This window comes from Oncorhynchus nerka, linkage group LG26, assembly GCF_034236695.1.
Source record: "Oncorhynchus nerka isolate Pitt River linkage group LG26, Oner_Uvic_2.0, whole genome shotgun sequence".
Classification (NCBI taxonomy): Eukaryota; Metazoa; Chordata; class Actinopteri; order Salmoniformes; family Salmonidae; genus Oncorhynchus; species Oncorhynchus nerka.
Window position 1 is genome coordinate 34,892,707 of NC_088421.1, and position 19,882 is coordinate 34,912,588.

The following is a 19,882-nucleotide window of genomic DNA, read 5'->3' on the forward strand; positions in this document are numbered from 1 at the left end:
AACTTTGAGAAACATTGTGAAATAGTTTGGTAGTGTCATGACAAGGCGAGACACAGGAGGCAGATGGTTGGAGTCTTACAATGTTTATTAATCCAAAAAGGAGTAGGCAAGACAATGGTCATGGACAGGCAAAAGGTCAAAACCAGATCAGAGTCCAGGAGGTGGCAGACAGGTGGCAGACAGGCTTGTGGTCAAAGTCCAGAAACAGGCAAGGGTCAAAACCAGGAGGACTAGAAAAAGGAAAAATGCAAAAAGCAGGAGAACAGGAAAACCGCTGGTTGACTTGGAAACATGCAAGACGAACTGGCACAGAGACACAGGAAACACAGGGATAAATACAGTGCGGAAAATCATCGGCACCTGGAAGGGGTGGAGACAATCACAAGGACAGGTGAAACAGATCAGGGCATGACAGGTAGTTTTTTGGGTCAAACCCTTTATCTACCTTTGATAAGCAGATAGCTAGCTATAGCGAGCTGGTAGCTTGTTAGCTCCCATGCCAATTTCAAGTCTTTCTAAACTAATATCTGACTAACTCAGAAATAGGAAGTTATTTCAGAATGAAAGTTAACTTGCTAGCACATCATGCTTTGTGGCATTATGTTAGCCATCCACAGTTAGATCATGTGTTTTGACTTATAGCATCTGCATGCTTGTTGCATTCTCCCTGGGGCACTTGTTCATTTGTGAGCTGGCTGCTCATTCTAAATAGAACACCACCCCTGGGTTTCAACCAATCACAGCCGCCACTGGCTAGCTGTCTGTACTTTGTAGGCCAGAACAAATGCACATCAATTGATTTTGTTGACAAAACATACCTAGTTCTCCGAGGACGGTTGCTACAGCATTCCATGCTTTTTCTTTGGACAACGCGTCCTTGTATTTGGGGTTGCTGGGGTCGTACAGCAAAGGGTGCTTCTCAACTTCGATGATCAAACGGGTGGCATCCATTTTGTCAACTTTGTCCTGTCAAATCAGAATAACTTCTAAGGGGGGTTGGGGGAGGGTCTACTCTACAGCATCCTCTGCCTCAAAAGATAATACAAGGTAGACCATCAGCTCTGCAACTGCCTTTCGGTTCATCAGCTGGTTTGAATGTTTAAATGTTTCTAATAAACCTATTGCTACTATACATATAACCTACCTCCAGTTATGAACTAGGAAGACAACAATCAATCAAATGTATTTATAAAGCCCTTCTTACATCAGCTGATGTCACAAAGTGCTGTGTAGGTGTAGAAGGTGTAGAAGCACCTAAAACTAGTTTTATTTTTATGTGATTTTCATACAGGTAGCCTTCTACTATTGTCACATCATCATATAGAGGAGACCAAGGCGCAGCGTGATGAGAATACATTCTCTTTAAATGAACGAAGAACACTTAACAAACTATACAAAACAAACATGACGCTATGAACAACAAGTGTCGACACAGGCAACTATCCATAGACATAACGACACAGGCAACTATCCAAGGAATATGGCTACCTAAATATGGTCCCCAATCAGAGACAACGATAAACAGCTGCCTCTGATTGAGAACCAATCTAGGCAACCATAGACATATATACACCTAGACTAGAATACCCCATAAACATACAAAAACCCAGAGACAATACAAAAACTACACAAACCACCCTTGTCCCACCCTGACCTAACCAAATAATATAGAAAACAAAGATAACTAAGGTCAGTGCGTGACAACTATTGTGTTGATGTAACCTACTACTATTATTCATATTTCTATTACATTTTCACTATGAAGCTGAGTGAATATGTTTTTTAAGTGTCAAAAAAAGATTTAGGCACTTTGTATGGTGTTTACGCATGTGGATCTGAGAAATATAGGCTCCAAACCTAATTTTAGGTTGCTGCTACAGCAGCTGCACAACACCTAGGCTTTATGCACATGCTGACATAGTAAGTAACATTGACTACAGAATGACTCTTATCAACTCCGTATCAAGCAAGTCTCACAGAAATCCACGCGTGGCATAGCTAGGACGTTACATACTCTTATTATTATTAGTGTGCTTGCTGAAGGCAAGACTCTTACGTAATAATATGAATCATATTTTGGGTGGCATAAATTAACGTGGGCTTGAATGAGAACAATTGTAATACATTGGTAGGTATTCAACATTGTCCTGCTCCTAAGCTAATTCAGCTACAAGAACAACTTTAAAATGTTCAGGCTATCCTAACTACAAAATTCTATAAAACCTTTCTAAACTACATAAATACATGTATTTGCATAAATTTGCATAACACTTAATGGATTCAATGCCAGCCATAAGAACAAAGTGGTGGACATTTTAAAAGCTACCGCTCTTTAACCATTTCAGCTACAAACATTAAAACAACTTTAAAAATGTCAAAACTTTATAAATTATAACTATTGACATTTGCATAAATTACCCATCTAAAATAGCAGTAACTCTTGAACCGCTCAAGCTAGAAACACCAAACCAACTTTTACATATTTAGGCTATCAATCAATCTTTCAATCTAGCTACTTTTTCAACTGTAACCGGTCACTACGGTTACTACTGCAGTCACTAGCACTACCATAAATACTTCAAGACAAGCTAGCAAGCACACACATATTCTTTAGGAAATGTTCTTTTCTAGTATGTATGTGTTATTCTTTTCACATGGCTGAACCAACTTTATATGTATTATACAATTGTAAAATGTGAACAACTCAATGCATGAAATTTTTTTGCCTGCAGGCTTTTGCATTGATATGCAGCATTGCCTGTGTCCAGTTTTTTTATTAGTTCAATGACTGAATGTGAAACTATCTGACTTGACGTTAGGTATTTGCCCAGCGTCACTTATCATAGCATTTTACTGTGACTGAAGTCACCCGGAGATGAGCTGATTTATTGCCAGGACATCCATGTCCTTAAAGATAAGAATGTTCCAATGTGGTTAGCTAAAAATGTCATAAGATAGTTCACAAGGCCATCATCCAGAGTTTCAAATGAACAGATATGCCACTTTTCCAGTTCCTTCTTGTTGCAGGGCGCGTTGACAGGAATTTGAATTTGACTATAGAAAACCATGCCTTTGTTATGTGTGACATGACAATTGGAGAGAAAGAATATTACACAGGTAGCCAAATTCTGATCTTTTGCCCAATTATTGTCAAAAGAGCTGATCTGATTGGTCAAAAGACCAATAAGCAGCTAAATATCCGAATTGGGCTGCCTGTGTAAATGCAGCCAAAGAAGAGGTGTGGAAAGAATGTCACCATGCAGGTTTGCAGATAGTTACCACGTTTCCATCCAACCATTTTTCTGTGTAAAAGGTAAGTGGTATGTAGGAGGGCATTTTCATCACCATGGGGATTTCCACAAGTGTTCACATAACCTTTCACATGTGAAATCATGTGGTTTTGGAACACTTCACAAGTGATGATATTTCACATTAACCTTCACATTATTTTTTATTTTTTTTAACCTTTATTTTACTAGGCAAGTCAGTTAAGAACAAATTATTCTTTTCAATGATGGCCTAGGAACAGTGGGTTAACTGCCTGTTCAGGGGCAGAACGACAGATTTGTATCTTGTCAGCTCGGGGGTTTGAATTTACAACCTTTCGGTTACTAGTCCAACGCTCTAACCACTAGGCTACCCTGCCGCCCACATGTGAATTAAAATGTTCACATAATGCACTGCAAGCAAAAATGTGTCGTTAGGATGTCCCTGGAACATCCTGAAATAACCACAGTGTTTTCAACTTACAAATGTGATGTACATGATTACATTGTGTATGTATATTTATACAGTCATTATTAGTCAACATGTTCTCACCTGGGATTTGAACTCAGAACTTCTTAGTTCCCGGTATTCTGATTCTCCTGCTATGCCACCATGGCTGTATGAATAACTGAGTTCACCTGTACACTGAGTTCACCTGTACACTGAGTTCACCTGTACACTTTGGACTTCAAAGTAAATCTCAGCATTGTATGAAGAAAAACTATTTGATTTATCATAGTGATTCAGGAGTAACATTTAAACATAATAACATTAGACAACTATACAAAAAATATCTAATGGCTGAAATAAGTAAATAGAATGAATGGTGAGAGAATAGTCAGATGAAGTGATACCTAAAATAGCAGTGCAGATGGCACTCTTTTGCTAAGTGCAGAGATGTTTTATAGGTACTGAATCTGCCTTCTGAGAAGGTTACAGACTTTGTGGTGCAGCAGAAACATCAGCATACCCAGGTGGGGTCATATTGAAAAGTCACTACTACGTGATCATGCCAAATGTAATCATATTGTCAATGATACAAGATTTGTACACCATTTTAGCTGAACAACATACCACTAACTTAAAACCTCCATTTCATTACTTCTCTTACAACAACAAAAAATCACATGAAGAGAATAACATGTTTTCACTCATTTCAATTTTCACATGAAAATTAAATGAGCATTTTTACATGTGAAAACTTAACTTTCACATGTGGAATTTAATTTTCACATGTCAAAAACTGTCACTTGAAAATCTAACTTGCACTTTAACGGGAAAAACTTTAAAAAGTTGTCACATAGTTTCATGGTATGAAATTTTACATCCCCATGTTGTCGCATTTATTTCACATGGGATCATGTTTTTATATGTGTAGTTTCATGTTGTCACATGTTTCTTTTACATGTTGTCACATGTTTCTTTTACATGTTGTCACATGTTTCTTTTACATGTTGTCACATGTTATCACATTAACGTCACATAAGATCACATATGAAATGGATATGGTTTTTCCTGTAAGGGTACTGCAGTCACTATCACTACTATAACGTATTTCAAAACTATAAATACTTTAAGACAAGCTATCAAGCACACAAATGTTCTTTAGGAAATGTACTTTTGTAGTTTGTCTATTTCTTCCACTCACTCTAGCACTTAAACCGCTTACGCATTCAACACTAAACAACCCCAACTTCGATTGCTTGAGATTTTTTCCCTTCTATTTATACCTTTTCTACTACAACATTTCTTAAGTGCATTTCACCAAATGCATTTCAAGGGCAATAAAAGTGCCTGTAACACTTTATTTTAAGGGTCCATAATGAACCATTTATAAGGCATTTAAAGGGCATTTGCTTACCATTTATGAATCATTACTCCCACATTTATGAACGTTAGTAAGCTAATTATTCACACGTATATATTTCCTTTAACATCCTGTGTTGTGTGCTTATTCTCTTACCAGGGACTACAGAATGTCTACCAATGGCATGCCATCTTTCTTACACTGCTCACTCCAAACATTTATGGAGGATTTATATACATAGCACTCACTTTAGATGAAAGAATGCAAAAATACTTCACTTGATTAGTAAATGGTTTATTCATGTGGGAGTAATGCTTAATAAATGGTGAACAAACAATTAATAAATGGCTAATAAATGGTTTATTGCAGACCCTTAAAATACCACTTGAATGGTCAAACCTTAACGCTACTCTTCTTGAACCGTTAAGCTATCAAAACCAAACAAATGTTGAAATATGCAGACTGAAACAATTTAATAATTGCGCACAGCTTTTTGATACTATTTATACTTTTCGAACCAGAAACATTTGAAATGTGCATTACAATGGTAACATTAAGAAGCCAGCATACATCCAAATGAGGAAAAAATATATTACCCTTCAGAAATACTTGTAATAGGCCTTTGATTATTTTTTTATTTTTATTTTTAAAGTAAGGGCAGATTGCATCATCTGTGGATCTATTGAGGGGGTATGCAAATTGGAGTGGGTCTAGCGTTTCCAGATGAAGGAGTTGATATGAGCCATCACTGGCCTTTCAAAGCGGTAGTCATTTAGGCAGGTTACCTACGCTTTCTTGGGCACAGGGACTTTGGTGGTTTTGTCTGAAATTGCTAAATGTATCAACTTGACCAATCCACATTTTGTATTTTGCCCTCAAAAACATATATTTTTTAAAAGATCAAATGTTTTGTGGATTTTCTATGTAACTTTCTTTTAGTAATATTTTGTTCCTTTATGGCTTAACTTGGAGACATAACCAGGGTTTAAATTGGGGGGGAGGCATTCAAGTCATTAATGTGTTGCCAACTAGCAACAAGATAGCCTAATGTTTATACTTTAGAGGTTGTGATCTAGCTAATGATTAGCCTAATGTTTATACTTTAGAGGTTGTGATCTAGCTAATGATTAGCCTAATGTTTATACTTTAGAGGTTGTGATCTAGCTAATGATTAGCCTAATGTTTATACTTTAGAGGTTTGTGATCTTTAGAGGTTTGTGATCTAGCTAATAATGATTAGCCTAATGTTTATACTTTAGAGGTTGTGATCTAGCTAATATTAGCTAATGTTTATACTTTAGGTTGTGATCTAGCTAATGGTTAGCCTAATGTTTATACTTTAGAGGTTGTGATCTAGCTAATGATTAGCCTAATGTTTATACTTTAGAGGTTGTGATCTAGCTAATGATTAGCCTAATGTTTATACTTTAGAGGTTGTGATCTAGGTAATGATTAGCCTAATGTTTATACTTTAGAGGTTTGTGATCTAGCTAATGATTAGCCTAATGTTTATACTTTAGAGGTTGTGATCTAGCTAATGATTAGCCTAATGTTTATACTTTAGAGGTTGTGATCTAGCTAATGATTAGCCTAATGTTTATACTTTAGAGGTTGTGATCTAGCTAATGGTTAGCCTAATGTTTATACTTTAGAGGTTGTGATCTAGCTAATGATTAGCCTAATGTTTATACTTTAGAGGTTGTGATCTAGCTAATGATTAGCCAAATGGGGCAAATGCAGATGGGTAACCCTCAGGCTGTTTATTTACAAACACTATGTTGCATCATATGGGCTACATCAGGCGATAATGATAACCCCTGCCTGATAGTATTGTCCAATATGTTATTGGGCTCATTTCTGGAGGGGGAAAGTATATTTTAAATGTCAGCATCATTTTATTTTGGAGCAGCTCCATCATTTTGGAGCAGAGTGCCCCTTTAAAAAGTAACCAGAACTGACTTTCTCACAGTTACTGACTTTCTCCCCAAAAAGTGTAGGTCCCCCCATGACCTATAGTATGATGTGATAAGGGTTGCTGTCAGTATTGTTGTCAGGAGGTTTAGGCACCTCCTAAATCCCAATTTGACCTTACTTCTTTAACATCAAATGAATGAACGTAATTGCAGTATTCTGACCTCCTAAATCACAATTTGACCTTACTTCTTTAACATCAAATGAATGAACGTAATTGCAGTATTCTGACCTCCTAAATCACAATTTGACCTTACTTCTTTAACATCAAATGAATGAACGTAATTGCAGTATTCTGACCTCCTAAATCACAATTTGACCTTACTTCTTTAACATCAAATGAATGAACGTAATTGCAGTATTCTGACCTCAAAATCACAATTTTGTGGTTTGTTGTTGAAATATATACATTTGAGTTATTTTGATGTTGGAAGGTAAACCATCTCTCTAAATTGTCTATCAAATATGAATGTGGTTCTATGTCTCAGTTTGGCAACCCTTTAAGCCCAATGTTGCAGCACTTACAAATCTGAGTCTAGCTCTGGCTCAGAATGTTTGTTTCTGAAATGTTTTTATTTTATCATAATCACTACATCTTAGAGAAGAAGGAAAAAATATTTAATTTCATGTACTTGCATGGATGGCTTACAACATATGCTTGTTTGGTGGATTGGTGTAGTCTTAGACAAGTGGACAGGTTTCTGATGTTTCAGAGTCTACTGATGCCACAATAATCATACAGACACACAACACATACTGCTCAGAGATACATCTGGGTCTAAGGAGATGCACTAGGTAGTGTTTGTCATGATGTTTTAGTTTAGGACCTGTACACAATCAAATTTTTTGGAAGCATTGCATTTGTTCAACCATGGGTCTTACAGGGTTAAGCTATGAACTTCAATCCAATGTTGAAATGTGCAGACTGACTCAACTCAGATGGCTTGCATACAGCTTGTTGATACTATTTATACTTTTTGGATTTATAACCATTTAACATTTGCATAAATGAACATGGGTTTGAATGAGAAGCATACGAATACAGTGGTAGCTATTCAAAACGGTCCTGCTCCTTGGCTACAAGACCAACTTTAAGATGCTTAGGCTGTCCTAACTTCAAGTTCTATAAAACCTTTAGAAACTATAATGACATAACATTAGGAAAACACTCACTTTCCATGACATAGACTGACCAGGTGAATCCAGGTGAAAGATATGATCCTTTATTGATGTCACTTGTTAAATCCACTTCAATCAGTGTAGATGAAGGGGAGGAGATGGGTTAAAGAAGGATTGTTAAGCCTTGAGACAACTGAGACATGGATTGTGTCTGTGTGCCATTCAGCAGGTGAATGGGTAAGATAAATGATTGAAGTGCCTTTGAATGGGGTATGGTAGTAGGTGCCAGGAGGGGGGGGGGTGGGGGGTGCAACTCAATATTAGGAAGGTGTTCCTAATGTTTGGTATACTCTATGTATATAGATATAATGCTAATAAACTTGAACCATTTCAGCTACAAATACAACTTTAAGATTTTAAAAACGTTAAATTATACAGAGTGGCTACGCTAAAGATACTGAGATTTTTGCGCGTGTGCAGGATCGAGTCCTTTCAGCTGTTGCCTTAGTGCTCACTCATTTCGTGACTCCCCTGCTGCTTGTTCAAACAAACTTAGTTCATTGTCTGTTGTAACAGTAATCAAAGCAAACATGACAACGACACAACAGGCAGTCTAGCAATTTCATGTTCTTCTTTCAGGAGAGGAGTTGGCCTTCATGCAGCTATTTAGGCCAGCTAGATGTACACAGCATAGCAAAAAGCAAGCCACAGACAGGCAGAATGTAGCAATTCGATGTGCAAGCAATATCCGTTACAACAGACAGATCAGACAGATAGCCTTTATATATATATATATATATATATATATATATATATATATATATATATATACATCTAGCTGGCCTAAATACACACACACACACACACACACACACACACACACACACACACACACACACACACACACACACACACACAGAGAGAGAGGACAAAACATTAGGAACACCTGCTCTTTCCATGACATAGACTGACCAGGTGAATCCAGGTGAAAGATATGATCCTTTATTGATGTCACTTGTTAAATCCACTTCAATCAGTGTAGATGAAGGGGAGGAGATGGGTAAAAGAAGGATGTTTAAGCCTAGAGACCATTGAGACATGGATTGTGTATGTGTGTCATTCAGATGTTTTGTACCCTCCGTGTTTATATTTTTTGAATGTTTGTTCGAGTCGCCAACAGGTTTTTATTCCAGCTGTTCAGAAATATGAGGCAGAGACATAGGTGACATCATCATCTCGGTCAAAGTGGTTGAGGCTTCAGAAGAGGGTGACTAAAGCATCAAGTAAAGAGACAGACTTGAATGTGTGTATTAAATAACACATGCACAGAACATGATTCTGATTATTCGTTTCGGGGAAAAAGTTTCCAGAACATGAATGTCCTGTAAGCATTTTGTTGGATGGTGTATACCATGTGTATTCTGTAAATATCATTACAAAAACTGGACATTTTAAACTTGACCTGTACAAGCTAGAGACACCAAACCAACTTTCACATTTTCAGTCTATCCTATCCTATCAACCATAAATACTTCAAGACAAGCTGGAAAGCACACACATTGTCTTAGGAAGAGTCCTTTTCTATTTATTTTAACTGCAATAATGAGTTTTTCACTCATGTGGGCTTATGCCAGTAATGGACATTTAGTGGCTTTTTCCAACATTTTTAATCTTAATGTGGGAATGACTGTCACTGTGTAATATACTGTTATTAATCTGCATAAGAAATTAGGTTTATAAGAAATTAAAATCAACCCACTGGCAGTTTATCTTCAATGTGTCCATTATGAATCTTTTATGGACAGACTACGTAAACATTAAAAAAACGAATTACGTGAGATTTTAGTTCTGGGTAAACCGAGATTGGGCCTTTATAGTTCGCAAAGTGTAGTTTGAAGGGGCAATCTGCAGTTCAACATATTACAAAGCAGTCACCCCGCCACTTGTATTGGTAAACAGCTGAGGGGCGGGACTTGAGTAATATAACCACTCACAAATTCATAGACAAAGCTATGGATGCAAGGACTCACCATCCATGAGATTGAAATGATAGTTTTACCATGTTTTAAAGCTATAGTGGTTGTTTACATGGACTTTGTTTACAAACATTGACATAAAACAAGCTTATATTTTGGCTTCTGATGGGTTCCTACAGTTGAACTAAGCTCATGAGGCTTTGATAAAGTATATTATTCAAGAATCAATGGCTATATATCAATCATTTAACGGTGCAAAAATGGATGTAGTAACTGCGGTTTGCCTCTGTAAATGGCACGAACATAAGTTATTAAACAAAGTCATGTTATGTTTACTTTATTTTCTGTATAAATTTGAATATTATATAACCAATTTCTGGGCACTGGAAAGTGCAATTTTTCATGAGTGAAAATAGAAACTGTCATGATTTTGCGCTAATAGAGTCAGACAATTATGTCCTTACAATAGTTTTGATTTAGATTGACAGAAATGTCAAACCGATTTATGCAACTTCGCCTCCATTCCACATGCAATTGTTTATAGTCACAACACTAGGCTGTTGAATGGACGTCATTCCAATGTTTTGGACTGCGGTTCAATGAATCCCCACATCAGACCACTTATTGGCGCAACAGGTTTCAGGAGCTAGTAGGGGTTTACTCAGAAACACTGACCCATCATGAACAATAAAATGTCAACCCTTGACCTAGCCTTGACCGAGTCTTCAATCAGATACACCCAGCATTGTCCAGGACTTGCACGCCATTGACAGACTAGCCAGATTGTTACGTCCATTCTTCAGAATTCATAATATAAACCCATTGAAGAGTATAAGAGTTTAGTTCCACTGTCTTACCCCATCAGAACCAAACAGAACCCCATCAGAACCCAAATATAACCATGTTTTACCACTTTGTTTGTAAACAATGCAATTGTAAACAAACATTTTATAGCCTCAAAACAAGGTTAAAAATATAATTTGGATGGTCTGGATGGTCTGTCCTTGCATCCATAGCTCTGTATATGAACTGGTTACATTTCTCCAACCCCATCCTTCAGCTATTTACCAAGTCAGTTGCAGGGTGACCACTTTGGTTACATTTCTCTAACCCCATTCTTCAGCTATTTACCAAGTCAGTTGCAGGGTGACCACTTTGGTTACATTTCTCCAACCCCATCCTTCAGCTATTTACCAAGTCAGTTGCAGGGTGACCACTTTGGTTACATTTCTCCAACCCCATCCTTCAGCTATTTACCAAGTCAGTTGCAGGGTGACAACTTTGGTTACATTTCTCCAACCCCATCCTTCAGCTATTTACCAAGTCAGTTGCAGGGTGACCACTTTGGTTACATTTCTCCAACCCCATCCTTCAGCTATTTACCAAGTCAGTTGCAGGGTGACCACTTCGTATTAAGGCAGGAGGAATACGTGGAAGAAGTGCATGCATACCTGCCTGAGGTAGTCTGTTTTTCTGATGAAGTACAGAGTGAACAGTGTCAATATGGGCCCCCTGCCCAGAGAATGTCCATGTGCTGTTGTGGGTGAACAAAGTGGAGTGGTGAAGCAGTATAGTAGAAAAGGTGAAATATCACACTATTACATAACACAAACATTGAAACATCACTCAACCTCTCATCCATAAGATGGTTTTCATAGACAAATGTCAGAATGATTAATGATGTTCAATTCTATTCTAATTTATTCTATATTATTCTTCTATTCTGTTCTTTTCAAAATGTCCATTAGAATGTCTATTAGAATGTCTATTTTCCATCCTCAATAACTGACTATTTTTATTTTCAGCCTTATGGGCCATTTCCTGATTCATCTCCCTGACCTCCACCCCCACCCCCACCTCCCCGCTATGAATCCCCAAGACTGCACCTCCATCCCTGGGGATTTCAACCTCTCCTCCTCCAGGGGCTACTCCACGGTCACCAACCTCTTCATGAATGAGTCCGGCGAGAGCGCTCCCTTCCAGGACAGCAGCACCGTTATCACGGCAGTAATCTCTATGACTGTATTCATGGTGGGCCTCCTGGGCAACACGCTGGCCATCTACGTGGTCCTGCGCTATGCCAAGATGAAGACTGTCACCAACATGTACCTTCTGAACTTAGCCCTGGCAGATGAATTGTACATCTTAGGACTTCCCTTCCTGACCACCCAGAACGTGCTCTCTTATTGGCCGTTCGGGGAGTTTCTGTGCCGCGTGGTCATGACGGTAGACTCCATCAACCAGTTCACCAGCACCTTCTGCCTGACCGTGATGAGCATTGACCGCTACCTGGCCGTGGTGCACCCCATTCGGAGCGTCAAGTGGCGGCAGCCGAAGGTGGCTAAGATCATAAACGGGCTGGTGTGGGTGGTGTCGTTCGTGGTGGTGCTGCCGGTCACCATCTACTCAGATGTTCAGGACCGCTTCAACTCGTGCAACATGAGCTGGCCCGATCCCCAGGAGCTGTGGTCAACGGTCTTCATCCTCTACACGGCCATCTTGGGCTTCTTCGGCCCCCTGCTGATCATCTGCCTCTGCTACCTGCTCATCATCATCAAGGTATAGTTGGGTTGTACTATAACCCACATCCTCTTTAGTCTTATGTTGTTCATTGTTTGTTCATTGTTTAAGGTCCCTTCCATTTGTTTGAGGATCCATTCCATTTGTTTGAGACCCCATTCCATTTGTTTGAGCCCCCATTCCATTTGTTTGAGCCCCCATTCCATTTGTTTGAGGATCCATTCCATTTGTTTGAGCCCCCATTCCATTTGTTTGAGACCCCATTCCATTTGTTTGAGGATCCATTCCATTTGTTTGAGGATCCATTCCATTTGTTTGAGCCCCCATACCATTTGTTTGAGACCCCATTCCATTTGTTTGAGGATCCATTCCATTTGTTTGAGGATCCATTCCATTTGTTTGAGACCCCATTCCATTTGTTTGAGCCCCCATTCCATTTGTTTGAGGATCCATTCCATTTGTTTGAGACCCCATTCCATTTGTTTGAGGATCCATTTAATTTGTTTGAGCCCCCATTCCATTTGTTTGAGACCCCATTCCATTTGTTTGAGCCCCCATTCCATTTGTTTGAGGATCCATTTAATTTGTTTGAGGATCCATTCCATTTGTTTGAGGATCCATTCCATTTGTTTGAGGATCCATTCCATTTGTTTGAGACCCCATTCCATTTGTTTGAGCCCCCATTCCATTTGTTTGAGGATCCATTTAATTTGTTTGAGGATCCATTCCATTTGTTTGAGGATCCATTCCATTTGTTTGAGGATCCATTCCATTTGTTTGAGACCCCATTCCATTTGTTTGAGGATCCATTCCATTTGTTTGAGACCCCATTCCATTTGTTTGAGGATCCATTCCATTTGTTTGAGAATCCATTCCATTTGTTTGAGGATCCATTCCATTTGTTTGAGGATCCATTCCATTTGTTTGAGACCCCATTCCATTTGTTTGAGGATCCATTCCAGTTGTTTGAGGATCCATTCCATTTGTTTGAGGATCCATTCCATTTGTTTGAGACCCCATTCCATTTGTTTGAGACCCCATTCCATTTGTTTGAGGATCCATTCCATTTGTTTGAGGCCCCATTCCATTTGTTTGAGGATCCATTCCATTTGTTTGAGGATCCATTCCATTTGTTTGAGACCCCATTCCAATTGTTTGAGACCCCATTCCATTTGTTTGAGGATCCATTCCATTTGTTTGAGACCCCATTCCATTTGTTTGAGGATCCATTCCATTTGTTTGAGGATCCATTCCATTTGTTTGAGACATTCCCATTCCATTTGTTTGAGGATCCATTCCATTCCATTTGTTTGAGGATCCATTCCCCATTCCATTTGTTTGAGGATCCATTCCATTTGTTTGAGACCCCATTCCATTTGTTTGATCCATTCCATTTGTTTGAGACCCCATTCCATTTGTTTGACCCCATTCCATTTGTTTGAGATCCATTCCATTTGTTTGAGACCCCATTCCATTTGTTTGAGGATCCATTCCATTTGTTTGAGGATCCATTCCATTTGTTTGAGACCCCATTCCATTTGTTTGAGACCCCATTCCATTTGTTTGAGGATCCATTCCATTTGTTTGAGACCCCATTCCATTTGTTTGAGACCCCATTCCATTTGTTTGAGGATCCATTCCATTTGTTTGAGGATCCATTCCATTTGTTTGAGACCCCATTCCATTTGTTTGAGGATCCATTCCATTTGTTTGAGGATCCATTCCATTTGTTTGAGGATCCATTCCAGTTGTTTGAGGATCCATTCCATTTGTTTGAGGATCCATTCCATTTGTTTGAGACCCCATTCCATTTGTTTGAGACCATTCCATTTGTTTGAGGATCCATTCCATTTGTTTGAGACCCCATTCCATTTGTTTGAGGATCCATTCCATTTGTTTGAGGATCCATTCCATTTGTTTGAGACCCCATTCCATTTGTTTGAGGATCCATTCCATTTGTTTGAGGATCCATTCCATTTGTTTGAGGATCCATTCCATTTGTTTGAGACCCCATTTTGTTTGAGGATCCATTCCATTTGTTTGAGGATCCATTCCATTTGTTTGAGACCCCATTCCATTTGTTTGAGGATCCATTCCATTTGTTTGAGACCCCATTCCATTTGTTTGAGACCCCATTCCATTTGTTTGAGCCCCCATTCCATTTGTTTGAGGATCCCATTCCATTTGTTTGAGACCCCATTCCATTTGTTTGAGATCCATTCCATTTGTTTGAGGATCCATTCCATTTGTTTGAGGATCCATTCCATTTGTTTGAGCCCCCATTCCATTTGTTTGAGACCCCATTCCATTTGTTTGAGATCCATTCCATTTGTTTGAGGATCCATTCCATTTGTTTGAGACCCCATTCCATTTGTTTGAGCCCCCATTCCATTTGTTTGAGGATCCATTCCATTTGTTTGAGACCCCATTCCATTTGTTTGAGGATCCATTTAATTTGTTTGAGCCCCCATTCCATTTGTTTGAGACCCCATTCCATTTGTTTGAGCCCCCATTCCATTTGTTTGAGGATCCATTCCATTTGTTTGAGGATCCATTCCATTTGTTTGAGGATCCATTCCATTTGTTTGAGGATCCATTCCATTTGTTTGAGACCCCATTCCATTTGTTTGAGCCCCATTCCATTTGTTTGAGGATCCATTCCATTTGTTTGAGGATCCATTCCATTTGTTTTTGTTTGAGGATCCATTCCATTTGTTTGAGGATCCATTCCATTTGTTTGAGACCCCATTCCATTTGTTTGATCCATTCCATTTGTTTGAGACCCCATTCCATTTGTTTGAGGATCCATTCCATTTGTTTGAGAATCCATTCCATTTGTTTGAGGATCCATTCCATTTGTTTGAGACCCCATTCCATTTGTTTGAGACCCCATTCCATTTGTTTGAGGATCCATTCCATTTGTTTGAGGATCCATTCCATTTGTTTGAGGATCCATTCCATTTGTTTGAGGATCTATTCCATTTGTTTGAGGATCCATTCCATTTGTTTGAGACCCCATTCCATTTGTTTGAGGATCCATTCCATTTGTTTGAGGATCCATTCCATTTGTTTGAGGATCCATTCCATTTGTTTGAGGATCCATTCCATTTGTTTGAGACCCCATTCCATTTGTTTGAGGATCCATTCCATTTGTTTGAGGATCCATTCCATTTGTTTGAGGATCCATTCCATTTGTTTGAGACCCCATTCCATTTGTTTGAGACCCCATTCCATTTGTTTGAGGATCCATTCCATTTGTTTGAGGCCCCATTCCATTTGTTTGAGGATCCATTCCATTTGTTTGAGGATCCATTCCATTTGTTTGAGGATCCATTCCATTTGTTTGAGACCCCATTCCATTTGTTTGAGATCCATTCCATTTGTTTGAGGATCCATTCCATTTGTTTGAGACCCCATTCCATTTGTTTGAGGATCCATTCCATTTGTTTGAGGATCCATTCCATTTGTTTGAGACCCCATTCCAGTTGTTTGAGGATCCATTCCATTTGTTTGAGGATCCATTCCATTTGTTTGAGACCCCATTCCATTTGTTTGAGGATCCATTCCATTTGTTTGAGACCCCATTCCATTTGTTTGAGGATCCATTCCATTTGTTTGAGGATCCATTCCATTTGTTTGAGGATCCATTCCATTTGCTTGAGGATCCATTCCATTTGTTTGAGGATCCATTCCATTTGTTTGAGACCCCATTCCATTTGTTTGAGACCCCATTCCATTTGTTTGAGACCCCATTCCAATTGTTTGAGACCCCATTCCATTTGTTTGAGTATCCATTCCATTTGTTTGAGACCCCATTCCATTTGTTTGAGGATCCATTCCATTTGTTTGAGAATCCATTCCATTTGTTTGAGGAACCATTCCATTTGTTTGAGACTCCATTCCATTTGTTTGAGACCCCATTCCATTTGTTTGAGGATCCATTCCATTTGTTTGAGGATCCATTCCATTTGTTTGAGGATCCATTCCATTTGTTTGAGGATCCATTCCATTTGTTTGAGGATCCATTCCATTTGTTTGAGACCCCATTCCATTTGTTTGAGACCCCATTCCATTTGTTTGAGGACCCCATTCCATTTGTTTGAGACCCCATTCCATTTGTTTGAGGATCCATTCCATTTGTTTGAGACCCCATTCCATTTGTTTGAGGATCCATTCCATTTGTTTGAGATCCATTCCATTTGTTTGAGGATCCATTCCATTTGTTTGAGACCCCATTCCATTTGTTTGAGACCCCATTCCATTTGTTTGAGGATCCATTCCATTTGTTTGAGGATCCATTCCATTTGTTTGAGGATCCATTCCATTTGTTTGAGGATCCATTCCATTTGTTTGAGGATCCATTCCATTTGTTTGAGACCCCATTCCATTTGTTTGAGATCCATTCCATTTGTTTGAGGATCCATTCCATTTGTTTGAGATCCATTCCATTTGTTTGAGGATCCATTCCATTTGTTTGAGGATCCATTCCATTTGTTTGAGATCCATTCCAGTTGTTTGAGGATCCATTCCATTTGTTTGAGGATCCATTCCATTTGTTTGAGACCCCATTCCATTTGTTTGAGACCCCATTCCATTTGTTTGAGGATCCATTCCATTTGTTTGAGGATCCATTCCATTTGTTTGAGAACCCATTCCATTTGTTTGAGGATCCATTCCATTTGTTTGAGGATCCATTCCATTTGTTTGAGACCCCATTCCATTTGTTTGAGACCCCATTCCATTTGTTTGAGGATCCATTCCATTTGTTTGAGACCCCATTCCATTTGTTTGAGGATCCATTCCATTTGTTTGAGCCCCCATTCCATTTGTTTGACCCCATTCCAGACCCCATTCCATTTGTTTGAGGATCCATTCCATTTGTTTGAGGATCCATTCCATTTGTTTGAGGATCCATTCCATTTGTTTGAGGATCCATTCCATTTGTTTGAGACCCCATTCCATTTGTTTGAGCCCCATTCCATTTGTTTGAGGATCCATTCCATTTGTTTGAGGATCCATTCCATTTGTTTGAGGATCCATTCCATTTGTTTGAGGATCCATTCCATTTGTTTGAGACCCCATTCCATTTGTTTGAGGATCCATTCCATTTGTTTGAGACCCCATTCCATTTGTTTGAGGATCCATTCCATTTGTTTGAGAATCCATTCCATTTGTTTGAACCATTCCATTTGTTTGAGACCCCATTCCATTTGTTTGAGATCCATTCCATTTGTTTGAGGATCCATTCCATTTGTTTGAGGATCCATTCCATTTGTTTGAGACCCCATTCCATTTGTTTGAGACCCCATTCCATTTGTTTGAGGATCCATTCCATTTGTTTGAGGATCCATTCCATTTGTTTGAGGATCTATTCCATTTGTTTGAGGATCCATTCCATTTGTTTGAGACCCCATTCCATTTGTTTGAGGATCCATTCCATTTGTTTGAGGATCCATTCCATTTGTTTGAGACCCCATTCCATTTGTTTGAGCCCCCATTCCATTTGTTTGAGGATCCATTCCATTTGTTTGAGACCCCATTCCATTTGTTTGAGGATCCATTTAATTTGTTTGAGCCCCCATTCCATTTGTTTGAGACCCCATTCCATTTGTTTGAGCCCCCATTCCATTTGTTTGAGGATCCATTTAATTTGTTTGAGGATCCATTCCATTTGTTTGAGGATCCATTCCATTTGTTTGAGGATCCATTCCATTTGTTTGAGACCCCATTCCATTTGTTTGAGCCCCCATTCCATTTGTTTGAGGATCCATTTAATTTGTTTGAGGATCCATTCCATTTGTTTGAGGATCCATTCCATTTGTTTGAGGATCCATTCCATTTGTTTGAGACCCCATTCCATTTGTTTGAGGATCCATTCCATTTGTTTGAGACCCCATTCCATTTGTTTGAGGATCCATTCCATTTGTTTGAGAATCCATTCCATTTGTTTGAGGAACCATTCCATTTGTTTGAGACCCCATTCCATTTGTTTGAGGATCCATTCCAGTTGTTTGAGGATCCATTCCATTTGTTTGAGGATCCATTCCATTTGTTTGAGACCCCATTCCATTTGTTTGAGACCCCATTCCATTTGTTTGAGGATCCATTCCATTTGTTTGAGGCCCCATTCCATTTGTTTGAGGATCCATTCCATTTGTTTGAGGATCCATTCCATTTGTTTGAGGATCCATTCCATTTGTTTGAGACCCCATTCCAATTGTTTGAGACCCCATTCCATTTGTTTGAGGATCCATTCCATTTGTTTGAGACCCCATTCCATTTGTTTGAGGATCCATTCCATATGTTTGAGGATCCATTCCATTTGTTTGAGACCCCATTCCAGTTGTTTGAGGATCCATTCCATTTGTTTGAGGATCCATTCCATTTGTTTGAGACCCCATTCCATTTGTTTGAGGATCCATTCCATTTGTTTGAGACCCCATTCCATTTGTTTGAGGATCCATTCCATTTGTTTGAGGATCCATTCCATTTGTTTGAGGATCCATTCCATTTGCTTGAGGATCCATTCCATTTGTTTGAGGATCCATTCCATTTGTTTGAGACCCCATTCCATTTGTTTGAGACCCCATTCCATTTGTTTGAGACCCCATTCCAATTGTTTGAGACCCCATTCCATTTGTTTGAGTATCCATTCCATTTGTTTGAGACCCCATTCCATTTGTTTGAGGATCCATTCCATATGTTTGAGGATCCATTCCATTTGTTTGAGACCCCATTCCAGTTGTTTGAGGATCCATTCCATTTGTTTGAGGATCCATTCCATTTGTTTGAGAACCCATTCCATTTGTTTGAGGATCCATTCCAGTTGTTTGAGGATCCATTCCATTTGTTTGAGACCCCATTCCATTTGTTTGAGCCCCCATTCCATTTGTTTGAGGATCCATTCCATTTGTTTGAGACCCCATTCCATTTGTTTGAGGATCCATTTAATTTGTTTGAGCCCCCATTCCATTTGTTTGAGACCCCATTCCATTTGTTTGAGCCCCCATTCCATTTGTTTGAGGATCCATTTAATTTGTTTGAGGATCCATTCCATTTGTTTGAGGATCCATTCCATTTGTTTGAGGATCCATTCCATTTGTTTGAGACCCCATTCCATTTGTTTGAGCCACCATTCCATTTGTTTGAGGATCCATTTAATTTGTTTGAGGATCCATTCCATTTGTTTGAGGATCCATTCCATTTGTTTGAGGATCCATTC

The 19,882-nt window shown here is 38.9% G+C and overlaps 1 protein-coding gene across 4 annotated transcripts in view; it reads left to right on the plus strand.

Moving 5' to 3' along the window:
• The window catches only part of LOC115125752 (somatostatin receptor type 5-like), a 37,546-nt gene that overhangs the window by 1,677 nt on the left and 15,987 nt on the right, over nucleotides 1–19,882 (plus strand). For all 4 annotated transcript variants that reach the window (XR_010461232.1, XM_065010554.1, XM_065010555.1 and 1 more), the window contains exon 2: nucleotides 11,946–12,699. Coding sequence is in view for 3 of the 4 variants with exons in the window: in XM_065010554.1 (XP_064866626.1) it covers nucleotides 11,950–12,699 (750 nt within the window). In the remaining variant the exon portion in view is untranslated. The remainder of the gene's footprint in view (nucleotides 1–11,945; nucleotides 12,700–19,882) is intronic.